The following is a 17,362-nucleotide window of genomic DNA, read 5'->3' as shown; positions in this document are numbered from 1 at the left end:
TAAAAACAACAGTAAATATTTGATTTTGCAGGTACATGTACTGTAGAAATGGAAATTTACTTAAATGATATTAACCTATACCCGTGGTCACTGTATATGTACATGTAACAGGTCATTGAACTGCTCTCACTGAGCTACCGTAATTAATTAGTACTAATATAGACAGTTTGTAGTTCATGTTGGCGGTGTATAGACACTGATATGAATTCAATACTGTTATTTACTAAACGTCAGGCGTGCTTATTACCAACATCGTCCCATTAATGTCATATATCGATTACTTCGACTTTGATAAAATTACTAATTGTTAATATTAATTGCAAATGTATTCGACGAGATAAAACAGAAAATAAAATTGTCAAAGGAACTGTATGTGTTCATAACACAATTAATGATGATAGAACTAGGTGAATGTCCTTCTAGTTCAATGCTCGGCCATTCCTAACATGCGACCTCGATATCAGACGAAAATCATACACACACAGAGATATATTTCATGGAAAAAGGTGTACAACTGTCCTTACATTTTTATTTATTTTTATTGATGATTGGATGTTAGAACATACCTCTAGCTTAATTTGTCTTTGTTGTTGATTCATAGATAAGATGGTATAATTCTAACTCAATGAGTCTTTGTTTTTGGTTTTTATATACGAGAGTACACTTCTAGCTGCATGTGTATGTTATTGCTGATGAGTGAGAGTTAAAGAATAACTCTAGCTCAATTTGATTTTGCTGTTGAGGAGTGAATGTAATTAATAGTTGTATTAAAATAGAATTTGCAAACATCTTGCAAGATATCAAAATAACCTATATACATGCAAGACATTTAAAGAAAATATGAAAAAATGTATATTTTCCTTAATTATCTGTATGCTTTTGAATGTGTACGTTTTTTATCTTGATATATTATATATATATTCTCCAAATAAGGATAAATAAGATCGACTGGTTATATTTTGGTGAAGGAAAACTTGTTAAAGTAGAATGATTTTGGTGATCAGTTTAGGTTTCAACTAATCATCATTCTAATATAAATTGTACGTCTATTTATTCTGAACCACACTATTATAATGACGTAATGTGATACATGAAAAGGTCTCTGGAAAGTTTATCAACAAACTAATCATTAGCTGTAAATGTCAATGGTGGTCTCGTCTATACAGTAGTAAGTATACGACTTGTGTTCTGTTTTTAATCACAAGCCAGAACACGGTCCATTAACACCTATTCCTCTTTCCGTAATCACCTCGAATGACCCGAACTCCATCCTCGTGATTCATATATCTCTCCATGGAATTAGCTGATGACCACTAACACTACAGCGGTCCTCTGACAAATTGATGACATCGCTCTGAACATGGCTTTTTACTTTGCTATCTTTTTAGAGCTATCTGACGTTAGGTCGATGTATATGCCAGAGGCTCGATTTCCCGGAATACTCTAGTAATCTTTTAAATATCAGATGTGACCTATTGGGAAAAGAATTATTTCATTTGTAATAATGGTATTGCCTATCTAGGTAACAGGTATCAGATAAAGACACACGCAAGATTAATTGTTGAGTTTCATCACTTGGTCCGATAACGCCACCTTTGGCTACACAAGGTATCATATCTGTCAGGTCTGAGCTGAAATATTTTATTTGTAAGCGAGAGATAAGACCATACGTTCATGTGATAGTGTTATCTAGTAAAAATATTGCCTCTTAAAACCAACACAATTCAGCTATCATGGGAAGTTGAGCACAAGCACAGGGCACAGTAAACAGAAATGTATGATTTAAATATAATTGATACTAAATTCCGTTTAATAACACTGTTGTTAAAGAGTATACCTATGCTATGAGAAACACTATACATGTACCAGTGCGTACCCATTTTGTAGTATTATCATAGCTGGAATGTTCATAATTGTAATAGATTGATGAAACTAACAAAATGGCATCACATCGACGACCGCCAATTAGCAAAACAGAAGATAGATTACAAAAGCACTGCTGCTGACAATCGTACGTCTATTATTGTTGATATGGATTGGAATATCTGGTCATCAACAATAACAAAAACAAATCCTTCATCTTCAATAATAAAAACAATAACTCGAGATTATTAGATACCGCTTTATCACAACCGTGTTCGTAGGTCGTCTCAAAGCGGTTCACATATTATTATCCGTGGTTTTAGGGCATTTGCAACCAGTCAATATATTTCTCAACTCCCTGGAGAGCATACAGCCGGTGCTGCCATTTCAGCGCTCACAGCAAGCTTTCAACAATTCTAGCACTGCATAACCACGCACTTATTTACAGCTGAGTAGACTGGAACAAGCGGAGTGAAGCATCTTGCTCAAAGATACAACACAGTGCCGTGCCGTAACTCGAACCCGCAACTCTTCGGTCACGAGCCCTGCGTCCTACCACTAGAAACCGTGCATCCATCATATCATCTCACAACTATTGTGGGATAATTTATATTTATAAATAAATTCGTTAGTTTTTCAGTTCTGGTTTCATTGCAAATTCTAATACATACTAGTGATTTAGACGCAGACTAGTGTTATATATACCAGAGATCTGTAATCCCACCCGCTAGTTTTCCGGGTTACACTATTGGATGCAAATACAATCATTAATTGTTTATCAAGTTACACTAGTACGTACAGATGTAACCACTATTTCGATCCGGGTTACACTAGTGAGTTGGATAACAATACTAGTTGTTATAGGGGTCGCTACAGATAACTGGTTTAAACGAAAGTGCCAATACATTCAAACGCACTCGGTCTTATGCCCTGCAACTGGTGATATACTGTTTAGCTGAACTAACACATGTAATTCTGTAGGACCATTCTTAACACTATATATCATATCATATATCATCTATCATCTTTTAAATTGTATGAACATCTTTATTCACAGCAACACTTATAAATGGTTGGAGTTAGTGCATAGCTAGACTGTTAATGTGCCAATATTAAATATATCGCTAACTAAAATTGACAGTTTCCTTCCTTCAGTTTAATAATAGCTGAATAGAAAAGCCGTCGACCTTGGATATGAAACGATGTCACCATGATATCAGTTTTATAAGTCAACATCACTCTCAATCAGGTACAACCAGGACACTATATATAATTAGGCGAATTCCTGTATAACCAGTTCTGTCACATAAACAAAGTTAAAATTATTACTGAAGGCTAGGCATGTGTCATATATAATTGCATTATACAATTATATTATTTCTCATTTACATTTCGGTTATACATAATGCATGAAGGATACGGTTATCAATGTAAAGAGACTTTCCTTCCTAACTATTCCATGTTACTGACTTCATTTTGAAAAGAAATTCCGAAAATACGGGCCAAATCTTTAGTGTGTTAACCAAACAAATGTGTTTCTACGTTTTTGGAATTTATGTAATGGTGGCTGGACCAATGATGTTAAAAGTGTAAGAGAAACGTTTTGTACTTTACTAGATATGAATTCGTCAATACTATATGAGCAATACATAACGCACAGCTTATGAAGGTTGCTATCTTGTTGCAACAACAACAACAAAAAACACAAGAAAATACCGAAATGTTAATTAAACCATAAACTGAACACCAAATCGACAAAACTAGGAAATATATGAACAAAGGAAATATTTACACGGAGACTTTCGATAAAAGGACAATGACAATGAAATCAGGTGTTACAGAAGGATAAGCGTATTCTGCTTCGTCGACGAAACCCGCCATGTAAATTTAGGTTGTATCTAAGTTGTGTCACGTCCGCATATATCGGAAATTCTCGAAGTGACAACACAACCACAAGATTTACTATTGAACATAATATAAACATCAACCTTTATATTACACGAGCAAATAGCACATTTCCCTATGAAATCCTGACATTTAGTGTAACGATGTTGTTTAAAATGTTGCAAACAGCAACGCTCTATACTATTACAGTCATTAATTTCATTTCACGTTCGCAGCTCTGACCTCAACATAGACATATTTATACGATCGCTGAGTAAATTAATTTATTGATTGAAGTTTGTTATTAAAGTTGATATATCTAAATCTTCAACTACATTGTTGTTCGTCAGTTATTGTTCATGATTTTGTTTTTCTATTATAAGAAAATACTAAGCAGCACAATGGGCAATACACTAGACTTATCAATGAACAATCTATGTTAACAGAACACAAGCATGGCTCATATTGTGTATGTATCAAAACATGTATAAGTTTATGTTTCAATGTGAGACCATCTCCTATATCATCGATGGTGCTGCAATCTGGATAAAGTCATGTTACAATATAAAATATCATTAATTTGTCAAATATCATAATTAATATATTACACGAACGTTCATGAACATTTTGATAGTTTTGCACAATCATTGAGCGTCAATAGAATTCTTATTTTTCTTATTTTTATGTCACCAGTTAATAGGTATTGGCAGTTGACCGGCAAAATTTGAAAATGTCTATTACATTTACGATTATTGAAATTTTTAAAATATCATATATAAAATTACAATACGAAAATATGCAAAGTTGCGTATTCAATATTATGGTTAATGGAAATATATTTAAAAAGAGTATCGAGTGCATTGATAAATGTCAACAAAATATCGAGTCACCCAAAATATAAGATAGTCTTTGATAATTGTAGACACTGAAACATCGTGATACGATATCACGTTATAACAACGACAGTATTCAGCACAGTTTAATTTGAGATCTGATGAAAGATAGACTAACACGTAATATAAGTCATCTTTATCAGCTTATTAAAGGGGCTGGTCGGGGAAAAAATGACATATTTGCTAAAATGGCATACACATGTTTAAAATACCTTATTATGAAATATACCGATTCAAATTTTGCTGAAATTCACCCTCTTAGAGAAAAAATTATAATTATATTAAAGAAATCCTAAATCGTCACCTGACAGTCTAAAACTCTCAATTGACCCAGATCAGTGATGTAATTTTACCGCATGCGCGTCATCAACACGGCCAAATGTAAACATCGCGGCGAAAGAAAAATATGCATGCAAAAGTTATGAGAGGCACTAGGTATCAAAACCGTTATATATAAAAACAACATATAGGTAGGAATACTAAACTTGCATCATACATGACCCTTGAAAACAATTATTTACGTATAGTATTGCTGTCTTGTCCGCTAGTTGAGTCCGACATGGCTGATAGACGGCGTGCTATTGTTGTTATAATCACTGCCACACAATCGAAACAACCACGTGACATATATAAATAGATCTGCGCTAAANCCCCCCTCCCCCCCGACCAGCCCCTTTAACCCTTTGAGTGTACTTAGCTGAAGAGGAGGCCCTGATGGGGTTTTCCGAGCTTTACGGAAAATAAATAAATTTGAATTATTGCAATGCAAGGGCAATACACCATCAATATACCTGAACGTATTAAAGGAAAAGGGGTCAAAACTCCTGTAAACATGGGATATATCTATCACGTTTTTTATTTGTTTTTGCTTTCCTGTTGTTACAGAGTATAACTATGACCTATGACCCTACATACGGCAGAGCAGTAGTTCATTCCGGACATATTTGTTATTTCTGTATACAAGTGGATAGCAAATACTACATACGCGGTAGTTGGCGGTAATCTTTGATTGAAAAGTTGGCATTGAAAGCAAAGATGATGAACTTATAGATTTGTGGCACGCAAAGTGAATTTTGACAGAATATGAAGCTGGTTAGGATGGGATCAGGCATTGTGCGAAGAATCGGGCCAGTAAGTAGCTTGAGCTGACGAGCAAATTGATGTAGACAGACGCACTGTACAATGATAATGCCTCTAGGAACGATTGTAACAGTTCATTTCATGACCAGAAGGGGGTTCTCCATTTTTCAATTGAAGAAACAGCGAGCAAAATTCAATTATCCTTCAACCTCATTTATCGGCACTCATTCGACGATGTCAAACCAACGATGGGGCTATTTTGGCCGAGGATTGACCCTTTTAACAGGATGGAAAATGCCGTGCTGTCTTGAAACTATAAGATTCCAATTAAATATATCCTTCGGGAGAACATTCAGTTGATTTGTCCGTGATTTCATTATCTGGTGTCATCGCTCATGGCAAAGGTTGTGCCGCGGTAACGGATCACTGCGTTTGTGTGTGGTCTCTGCCACTTCACCAGCGTTCATATGGCAATTACAGAAAAACAATCAAGAGCGCGTGATCCAATCAGTCGTATGTATATACTTCTCACATTTTGCTCAGGCTCACTTTCCTTTTCGTGCATATGTGAAAATAAATATTTTATAAAATGGTTTATACTGAGATTATTTTCGAAAATAGTGATTGTTCTTTTAATTTATTAGCTTGCAAAATTTCCCAAAAATCGTAATTACAGTTGGAAAATGAGCCACAGGAAAAGGGTTACACTTAAAATTGGTAACAACGAGTTATTCACTAAAGAACATTAATTGAACAAAACTCATTTTAAATAAACAGAAACTGTTTTAGTATCGAATGTGACGCACATGACCATCAATTACAGCTTCACAACGTCTGCGCATGCCCATAATGAGATTGTGTATCCGGTTTTGTGGGAAAGCGTTCCACTCAGCTACCAAAGCTGTTCCCAGCTCCTGGAGCGTTCATGGCTGAACATTTCTGGCAGAGAGAGCTGTCTGCAGCATGTCCAACACATGCTCGATGGGATCCGGCGAGCAGGCTGGCCAATCCATTCATTGAATAGTCTCTTGCTGTATACACTGCTCAGTCACCCTTGCTCTATGTGGCATAGCATTGCTGTCCATTAGGATGAAGTCAAGGCCGATAGCCACAGCGTAGGGTCTGACATAGGCATCACGTATTTCATCGCAGTGAATCCGGGCAGTAACGGTACCATTATGGAAGACATGGAGGTCAGTTTTTCCAAGAAGGCCTGAGCCTACCCACACCATCACTGAACACCCGCCATATCGGTCATGTTCCACAACGTTACCTGCCTGGAATCTCTCCCCAGGTTGTCGCCATACTTTAATACGCCTGTCGGTGAAGTCGAGACAGAATCTGAACTCGTCAGTAAAAAGAACCGGTTACCATTCCTGAAGAGTCCAAGTGCTGTGAGCTTAGGCCAAATCTAATCGGTCCCTAATATGGCGGGCAGTTAAGGGAACTACTATTGCTGGTCTACGTGACCTTAAACGTACATCATGAAGACGTTTCATAACTGTCTGAGTGGCTACCCGGGTACCAGAAATATTCAGAAGTTCATTTCGTAAAGCTGTGACAGTCTGGAATCTGTGACGCCGTTGCTGTATGAGCACAAATCGGTCTTGGCGCTGCGTTGTAACCCTAGAACGACCTCCAGCATGACGTCTGGAAGGGTTTCCGTCAGTTTGAAAACTATTCCACATTCTTGCCACCACACTTTGAGACACCTCAAGGTCTGCTGCAACCTGACGTTGAGACATAATAGCTTGCAGCATTCCGATGCCCCAATTCATTTAACCGTCATGTAATCGTTGTCTGGTTTGTCTTTGTGTCGTATTAAAACAAAAACACGCAAAGAATATTCATGAAATTGATTTCCTTAACAATTTGAACGACGCCTTACTTAATCTAGCGTAGCTTTTGAAAGGGGTGTCCAGCTGGAAAAGCGTGGACGCGCTTTTATGGCTGACTGAACATACCCACACAGGACGATTTGGAAGGCTAACTTATTCGCCCAAAACAGTACGGAAGGAAAATATAACATCCTTTCTAACATTTTTTTTTTTATTTTCAAAATAAAGGTGATCTTTAGCAAAATGTGGGTAGTATTTATTATAAGAAATCCTTGTCTTTTTTGACAATCAACGATTTCATTCTCTTTCAAAAACAAATAAAACGAAACAGGTTGTTTTCTTTTGCTTTTGAGATCAAGCCGGAAACCATGTACTATTGCTTTATGATGACACAACTCTACAGGGACAGTGCAAACAATGGGGAACATCACATCAGGCACAGATAATAGAAATATGAAACTCCATTAATTAAAGGGGATTTTAGTCGAAATATGTCGTTTACTTGCGTTTATCGTTGTATAAACACCACAAACACTCACTGACATGCACGATGAACAAAGGCCCACAAAACGTTTCTGGCGTACCGCTGTCCGCCTGTAAAAGGAGATTTGTCGATAACACAAGATAACGAATAGTGTTTTAAAATCTGGTAATGGAATGTGCTGATAAAATACAAGGCATTAGGTTTTGCCGAGGAAAAGACATTTGAAACATTAGCATGCGGGTTGCGATTTTTCTGTCAAAATGATGGTTTTCTCCAACCTAAAACACAAGTGTTGATTTTGAGAAACACTTGCATTGATTGTCCGGTCTTCAAGTGAATACAATAAGTTACTTTTCGTGATCTGGTATCGTTGACGGGACGTTATACATGTACACCGTTGTTTTGAATGGGAAATCCCTCTTTTTTTCTCAACGGTACGAAATTAGGAATCGTTCCTCGACCCCGTATTAAACAAAGCGTGACTATCTCAACTAAGTGTATACATTGTTATGGTTTAACCGAATCGACTTTTTATTTTATTTCCATCTCCCACATATATGACATCTTAATGTATGTACGCTTTATCGACTATTTATCTAATGGAGAGTGACACTGGTTGTGCTGTCCGAACCTGTTTATAATCTATACTTATCAACAGGAAGAAATTGTTTTTAAAATGCGTTAGACATTCCCTATACGAACAAAATTATGGAAGTCCGAACCTCTCAAAAGATTTTCATTTTTCATTCTCAAATATTGACGAAAATATCTTTATACAATATCATTGTTCCATACAAAGAAACACCGTTTAATGCATAGTGGAAAAAATGATATTCGAAAATATTAAATGATAAACCGTTTGTTGTATTTTTAAAGATTGGACAACACACACATGTAATTGCACATTTAAAATAATTCTTTTGATACAGTATGCCAAAAAATGAATCACACTGTACCATACAGCTATTTCGTTTCTGCTAGGACTAATCAGTGATGCTAGATGCCAACAGTACATCATCATTATAAATTGCACAATTTTAAATAAAACATAATAGTCATAACAACAAATAAAATCGATTTGATTACTGTTTTATAAGCTATATGTATGTCTGACGTTAATGTTATAATGTAACAAATAACACTTTTTTCTTATTTCCACACTTATACAACCAACCTCAATGCAGGGATTTAAAAAAATATATAAAACAATGAATGACGTCCTCAAAGCAGGACGTTTTCTGATTGTCATTGCTTATATAAGACAAACGCACTTAACAAAATATTCTTGGATTATTGCGTATTGAATATTTACCGCATAATTGTTATTTACCAAGAAACCAAGAATATCCTCTAAATAACGATAAACATTTGACATGATATAATATAGTCATAAACATTACCATCTAAAGTTTCAAGTCACGACGACTATCTCTTACACATTGCAGTATGGCTTTTATATAATGAGATCAAACAATTGTTTGCTGTTTTATACAATACATACGGAAGAGTATTCATTAAAGAAACCAACTTTATTCGCATCAAGATTTAGAAATCTTCATGTTAACAAACATATTCATGAATGTGCTGGAGATAAATTTAATGTATTACCTTTGTATCAACTATTTTCATCAGACACTATTTTAAGAGAAACGAAAGAAGACCAACTAATAAAAATATTAAAACCGAGTCTCAACAGGCCACAATAAAATTTTACGCCAAATTGTCCACCAATCTTGTGTACTTCGTGACGTCACGTTACTATTGTAGTGTGATGACATGTAATTGTGACGTCACGACGTTGTTCTCTTTTGAATAAACCTGAAGAGCCATGTGAAGGGTGAAAGCAGCTAGTTTTTTAGTCGGTCGTTAATTTTATTTTTTCTATATTTACTTCCTTCACATGGACATATATATTGGGTGAGTATTTATATGTAATGATATTGTGAAAATGCCATTATAAGTATTGTTCAAATTATTATTAAATTTATGAATATTTCATAGAATAATTCAGTAATATTAAATCTCCAGCCAATTATGACTCTAGGTATACGTTGCTGTAATATTCGATCTTGAATTATTTTATGTAATAAAATTACTGAGAACTTTTTTCTCAGCCTAGACAAGGCTGTTGTGTCATTGATTTCATATTCAGGAGGGTATTTACGATCTACGCCGTCAATAAACTTTCTGCGGTTAAAGTATTAGTACATTGTAGGTTCGTCTGAATGTGGAATTATAGACCTTTGCTAGATTTGTGTTACCTGTCTTGATAAGGTCTCCAATACATTCAGGCTCATATGAACAGAAGTCGGCCTGACGATGGTCAAAGTTTGTTGCCATCGGAATGCTTATAGTCTTCTGCAAAATCTTGTCACCGAAACAAGCTTGATATAACTATAGCATGAATAATCCAACGGTCATTTGTAATTGCTTGAATAAATAAACCAAATACATATGAGTAAAACAGTGTACGGGAGAGCACTGCATTGCGTAGTTAGTTCGGTAAGAGTTATCTCCCTTTGATACATACGACAATTTATTAAACAAAAGGGTATATGAGAGTTATTAACGTCGTAAAGGAGGTCAACATACTAATGCTATATCACTTGACGCTTTACTTCAACAGGGTCTTTCACTTTAATTGCTCTAAAAGCTAAAACTCACAAGATGTTTGATTCTATGTCTGGCATCACAATTATATAAGTATAGCTTCGTAGAGCTATTTCTACGACAGTTCTGTGTTTTCTTTGTGATCATTTGGCACAGTCACATCTGGTAATTATAATAAATGAACACTTAATGATGACAGCAGATCGTTTAATGATTAAAAGAACATTTTCATTATCGTCATTATATAAAGATCTCTTCTGAATTCTGCTGTTGAAAATACTCTTTCAGACTATCATGCATATCCCTACATGGAAAATGAAACAATGCAAACTAGTTTAATTAATTAGATAAAGTGATGTTTACAATCGAACACATGTTCGTATTAAAACTATTAAATATTGATTTGAGAATAACCTGAATTCTAAGCATTATCAGGAAACGTACCTTTACCTTACACTTTGTTGACGTTATTGTAATCTTAACTATGTTTCAACATTATCCAGGAATATGAACTGTTTCATCTTTTTGTCAACATGGAATGGCGTTATGTTTTTAAGAAAACACCACCTAATCAACATACAAAATATGAACGGAAAGCAACAACAGCAACTGAGGAAATTCACAAAAAAATCTATAAAGGGAAAGCAACACGGAGGAACTGAAGAAATTAAAAAAAAATAACTTAAAAAGGAAAGCAACACGGAGGAACTGAAGAAATTCACAAAAAAAAAAAAAACGATAAAGGGAAAGCAACACGGAGGAACTGAAGAAATTCAAAAAAAAATAATTAAAAAAGGAAAGTAACACGGAGGAACTGAAGAAATTCACAAAAAAACAACGATAAAGGGAAAGCAACACGGAGGAACTGAAGAAATTAAAAAAAAAAAAAAAAAAAAAAAAGGAAAGTAACACGGAGGAACTCAAGAAATTGACAAAAAAAAAAACTAAAAAAGGAAAGTAACGCGGAGGAACTGAAGAAATTCACAAAAAAACAACTAAAAAGGAAAGTAACACGGAGGAACTGAAGAAATTCACAAAAAACAACTAAAAAAGGAAAGCAACACGGAGGAACTGAAGAAATTAAAAAAAAATAAAAATAAAAAAGGAAAGCAACACGGAGGAACTGAAGAAATTCAAAAAAAAATAACTAAAAAAGGAAAGTAACACGGAGGAACTGAAGAAATTGACAAAAAACAACTAAAAAAGGAAGGCAACACGGAGGAACTGAAGAAATTAAAAAAAAGAAAAAGAAAAAAGAAAAGCAACACGGAGGAACTGAAGAAATTCAAAAAAAAATAACTAAAAAAGGAAAGTTACACGGAGGAACTGAAGAAATTGACAAAAAACAACTAAAAAAGGAAAGCAACACGGAGGAACTGAAGAAATTCACAAAAAAACAACGATAAAGGGAAAGTAACACGGAGGAACTGAAGAAATTCACAAAAAAACAACTAAAAAAGGAAAGCAACACGGAAGAACTGAGGAAATTCTTAAAACAAAATAGAAAAAACGGAAAGTAACACGGTGGAACTGAGGAAATTCTTAAAAAAATAACTAAAAAAGGAAAGTTACACGGAGGAACTGAAGAAATTGACAAAAAACAACTAAAAAAGGAAAGCAACACGGAGGAACTGAAGAAATTCACAAAAAAACAACGATAAAGGGAAAGTAACACGGAGGAACTGAAGAAATTCACAAAAAAACAACTAAAAAAGGAAAGCAACACGGAAGAACTGAGGAAATTCTTAAAACAAAATAGAAAAAACGGAAAGTAACACGGTGGAACTGAGGAAATTCTTAAAAAAATAACTAAAAAAGGAAAGTTACACGGAGGAACTGAAGAAATTGACAAAAAACAACTAAAAAAGGAAAGCAACACGGAGGAACTGAGGAAATTCTTAAAACAAAATAGAAAAAACGAAAAGTAACACGGAGGAACTGAGGAAATTCTTAAAAAAAAATAGAAAAAAAGGAAAGCAACAAAAGGAACAGAGAAAATTCCCTATTACAAAAAAAGACAAGGTCACGGTCATCTTTTTATAGTTGATGAATAACTTAAGTATTTTTCTTCATTTATTATTAGATTATTTCTAGAGTCAATTAATCACGCTCCTCCGAAGTGAAGCAATAGATGCATGTTGATGAAGGCGGAGACGTATGTGCCTATGCAATATATATACCTGTTACAATATTGTTTTTTCGGTTACAATTATCCGGATATTTTACATATAACGTTTTTTTTGTTTGTGTAAAGATATTCTGTTATACACTGCTATTGCTTAAAAAAATGCAATGTCTATATTTAATTGGCATCATTGTCGGACACTAATTGAACCAACTCAAATTTTATGCAAGCATGATTATATTTCAACGGGTATAAAACTTACTATTGAAGTCAACAAATGTTATGAATACAACGAATTTCCGATTTTAAATAGCTGTTTTAATGTCTCAATATTTCACTGATTACTCACTATGACACTGGACTACATTTGACAATAAAAAACGGTACCGAACACATTCGTCGGTTATTGGTTTTTTGTTCCTATTCTTTGTTTTTGATACACAAGTCAATGTTAGGTCGTCATTGTAATGTATGATTATGCGAGTTATCTTTCTTTACATGCGATAGATTTGGTCGCCTCGTTTCGATTACTATCACCGGTTTCTTGTAAATAAGAAATGTGATTCTAAATTTACTTTAACATATAGAATCAGTAATAGGATAACGAGCGAAGAAATAGAGCATTATGGAAGATGTTTCAGTAGAATGAAACAGGGGATAGTATAGCCATCATATGAACTATTTTGTTGACATCGTTTTAGTTGAATTTAAAGAAGAATATTGCAGCAATTAGTTTCCCCAGCGAACTAACTATATATCACTTAAATCCGGTCTGTTTAGTATAATTATGAGGCAGAACTAATTGAAGGCAACTTATGTGTAATATAATCACTAACAATACTAAATAAGAAAACATGTGATTAAGATTTAGTTTGTCCATCCTGAAAGCAAAAAAAAAAGTAAACATTTGATTGCACCATATGACCTTTTGTCCATTTTGTACTTATCATGGTACTCAAGGTCACAGGATAGATATATCATGTTTGAAGTGGTCTTAAACATATTGTGGTATACAATGTGGAATAGAAATATAAGAACATATTCAATGTTTCACATTTAATGATTTTGGCTTCAACAGCTATGGCATTTCCTCTGTATTGTGCCTGAATAAAATCAAGCTACAACCAACCTCGTAGACTGAAAGTCCACAAGGAGAGTAATACAGCTAGTTATATGAAATAAATACCTTAAATAAGAAGCTAGGGATCACCTTATCCAAGTTTGTCATCATACAAAACTTTCAAAATCTACGCACATCCAGTTAAACCACTGATGGATACCTAGACACACTAATTGTTAGCGACCTAACGTGTGTTATACATTGTAGGGCGTAGACATGGGGTTTATCACAGCCCATGCATGCCAAGTGCTGCCATGTTGATGATACAGACCATCCCTAGGCTTTGAACATGTAGGAAGCACTGACTGCCACAGACATTCCACAAAGGACACTAAATGCTGGATAATGATAATGAATGTTCGTTACTTCATGCCCAGATCCAAGGTTCTAACATAGACAAGACTGCACAGATAGCAGCATAGGATAGGATAGTTTCTTGAGTAAACCGAGCGAATATATTGTGTTGCCAAAATGTAAGTATGCACTTTCTTTCCCCACTAAACCTTCTTTGTGATGGGTGATACATCATAAACCTACCTAGAGAAACTATATTGCCAATTTATTATTGCAGGCCAAGAGCTACGTTACAACCCTAGAATCATATAATGTAACTTAGCAAAAATGTTAGTTCCATCGTTATTTCCCTTTGTTAACCCATCCCGAAACCGATATTCTTTCCAGTGATTTACTGCGCATGTCTATACGCTATCTGGTAAATGTGATGTACGTCCTACCAAGATACAAGTAACATCGACAGCAATCATTGGTGTCGATGTGATCAACCAATCAATTATGAATTTGAAATGCATCGGTCGTAGGAAGCAAAATGAGCATTTCATGTAAATCCGAGGTCTTTTGCCCTTCATAAGTCCTTAACAACCCCCAGCTGGCTATTCTAAATATTTGTTATGCATATCACATTGTACTACAGCATTCGAATAATATTATGTCCAAAACAGTAACCGAAGACGGCCATTATGTATTTCTATTTCAGTATCATATATTCCATTTAATTTCGATTTTTGCCAATCATTAGCCGTTATGCAAGCACACACTTAGATGGAAACGAATTATGTTCATCTTCAAACATGGGTCGCACTTTTCCATTATGTTAGCACATTCTTAACTGTGAATGAAATCCCTCGAAATTTAGAGACGTTATTGTCGGTGCGTAGGCCAATCAAAATCGAGAAAATATCCATAACTTAATTGATTATAGTCAGTTTATAAATAACCGGAGTTCATACCGGCTTAAAATTTCAAAAAATCTATATTCCTCTGTGAACACAATCAATGAAATATAAAAACAAATCAACAATATTGGAACTTGTAAAAATGTTTTAATCCAAGATGGTTGATGAGTAGGAATGTCTGAAATGAAAACATGAGCCATGAAATCACGCCACATTAAATACATTATATTCAATAAGGTGTCGCTTAGGACATCCCTAATCACATGTCGCTTAAACCACCAACAATTAGGCATATGTCACTGCATATAATTCAACAAAGTATTAATGTTTTTTAGAACAATCGATATATTTGATTTTTTAAGCAGTTACACATCTAACGTTAAACAGGCAAAACTTGAAAAAAAGCACAGCTTTTGATAATTATTTTTCTGTATTTCTGAATTCCAATTATATCTTACAAACCTGATATCGGTTTTTTTTAATCACAAACAAAAAACATATTTTGTTTGCAATATCAATATATCTCGAGGCGAGTTTAACGTCATAATTCATTTTTACTCCTTGATAACACGAATATCTCAAAGTCGAAAATATTGCCTATCGCTCAACCACAGCTGTTACTGAGATAAGGGCTACCTAATGTTGCCTTTTTGTATTTGAATGAATCTGAATTTGGCGGATAATTGAAACTGGTTCTCGTCAAACTTTAACTGTATCGAGTACATAATGTAGAATATTGCTACTTTAGCTAAAACTGGATTTAAGCCTGGTGTTTTGCACTTATTTGTCTTATTTTCCTGTTGTCATCAGTTTGGCACGTTGTTCACACACATACTTAGTACGAGGGCATACACACCAACGATATAGTCAGTTCCGGAGACTGGCAAAAAACTGGACGGACGCGTTTTGTTAATCCTGTTTACAACACGAGAGTGCTATGGTGCTGTTAGCGGAGACGGTTGATCTTGTATGGGGCCAAATAGTTTCTTTGCTGTTTTTATCTCATATGAGTATTGAATATCGCCCGAAATGAACTTGCATAACTGTTTATACGTATGCTCCCTTATTAGTCTGCTTTCAAACAAATTAGTTTCACTTAAGTGCGGACGGACACGATATGAGACTATTTAAAATATCTAAAATGCAGCAAGTGCACGTTACGACATACAAGCACGTTATATTACATGCTAGGTTAATTTCAGGAAGACTCAAAACAATTTATTCGGTAATCCTTATATACAAATAGAGATACACGAATCATTCCCTGATTACTGTCTTCTATGATATATTTCTTTCATGTTTAAATGAAGCTTTCGTTATTCAACATATATTGTTCTGTATCTCATTTAGGTGACAGACACGATTTGGCCCCATATTCTTAACATATCATATTTACAAGACAGCACCATTTAGTTCAGTTGTATAGATTGTCCACGTTATCCTTCTTCCTGCTAAAGCGACCAAACAATCCTTTAAAGAAGCGTCTGATGACTGATTCGCTCTGCTTTTCCTCTGGTTTTAAATTCTCAGACGCTTGTGTCGGAACATTCGCCGTGGCACCAGAAGCTGAGGCGGCTGACGTGTCTTGTTTCTTTTGTTTTCTTTTTGCCTTTCTGTGCAGTCGTATTTGCTTTAAAACACCGACAAGAAGCTCGTCGATTTGATGGTTGAGGGATGCCGATGTTTCTACATACTTGCATCGGTATTGCTCCGACATAGTTTTCGCTTCTGTGAAAAAAGAGAAATCCCTGCTGTTGTTATTGTATATAATTTAGATACAAACAATAACTTTTAGTTTGTGAAGCATGTATTTCTATTCATAAGGTGAATATTTCTTTTCATACAACTAATGAGTAAATAAAACAATTATCTGCATGTAACTACTCCTGTTTTTACTTCATGAAAATATCAAAATATAATAATGACGACAGCGTGTATGCCTGTATTAACGTATATAACTGTTTTCGAAGGATTATATATCTGTGCATGAACTACATTGAATGAATATAACTATTACAGTAGGAGTATGTATATCTTCATGCATGAATTCTTTGATGTTTATCTGTTGCATGAAGCCATCAGCCAGACACACTATTCGAAAAAGAGTGTATATCTACAGGCTGAATACACGTCATTTTAAGGGGGTCCCACAATTTTTTCCCCCGGCAAAAGATCCATTGTAATTGTATTTCACTTGGTATTGCGAACATTTAAAAGTCCTTTATCATGACAGTAGTATAGAGGTTGGATTTCGGAATGGGTTAAATAGGTA

The 17,362-nt window shown here is 34.8% G+C and overlaps 1 protein-coding gene across 1 annotated transcript in view; it reads right to left on the bottom strand.

Moving 5' to 3' along the window:
- Nucleotides 1-15,217: 15,217 nt before the first annotated feature.
- The window catches only part of LOC110459866 (GTP-binding protein ypt3-like), a 28,612-nt gene continuing 26,467 nt past the window's right edge, over nt 15,218-17,362 (bottom strand). Inside the window, exon 4 of the mRNA XM_021512330.1 lies at nt 15,218-16,818. Coding sequence (XP_021368005.1) covers nt 16,505-16,818 — 314 coding nt within the window. The 3' untranslated portion in view covers nt 15,218-16,504. The remainder of the gene's footprint in view (nt 16,819-17,362) is intronic.

This window comes from Mizuhopecten yessoensis, unplaced genomic scaffold (assembly GCF_002113885.1).
Source record: "Mizuhopecten yessoensis strain PY_sf001 unplaced genomic scaffold, ASM211388v2 scaffold10247, whole genome shotgun sequence".
In the NCBI taxonomy this organism is placed as follows: domain Eukaryota; kingdom Metazoa; phylum Mollusca; class Bivalvia; order Pectinida; family Pectinidae; genus Mizuhopecten; species Mizuhopecten yessoensis.
This window is presented reverse-complemented; position numbering and strand designations above follow the sequence as displayed.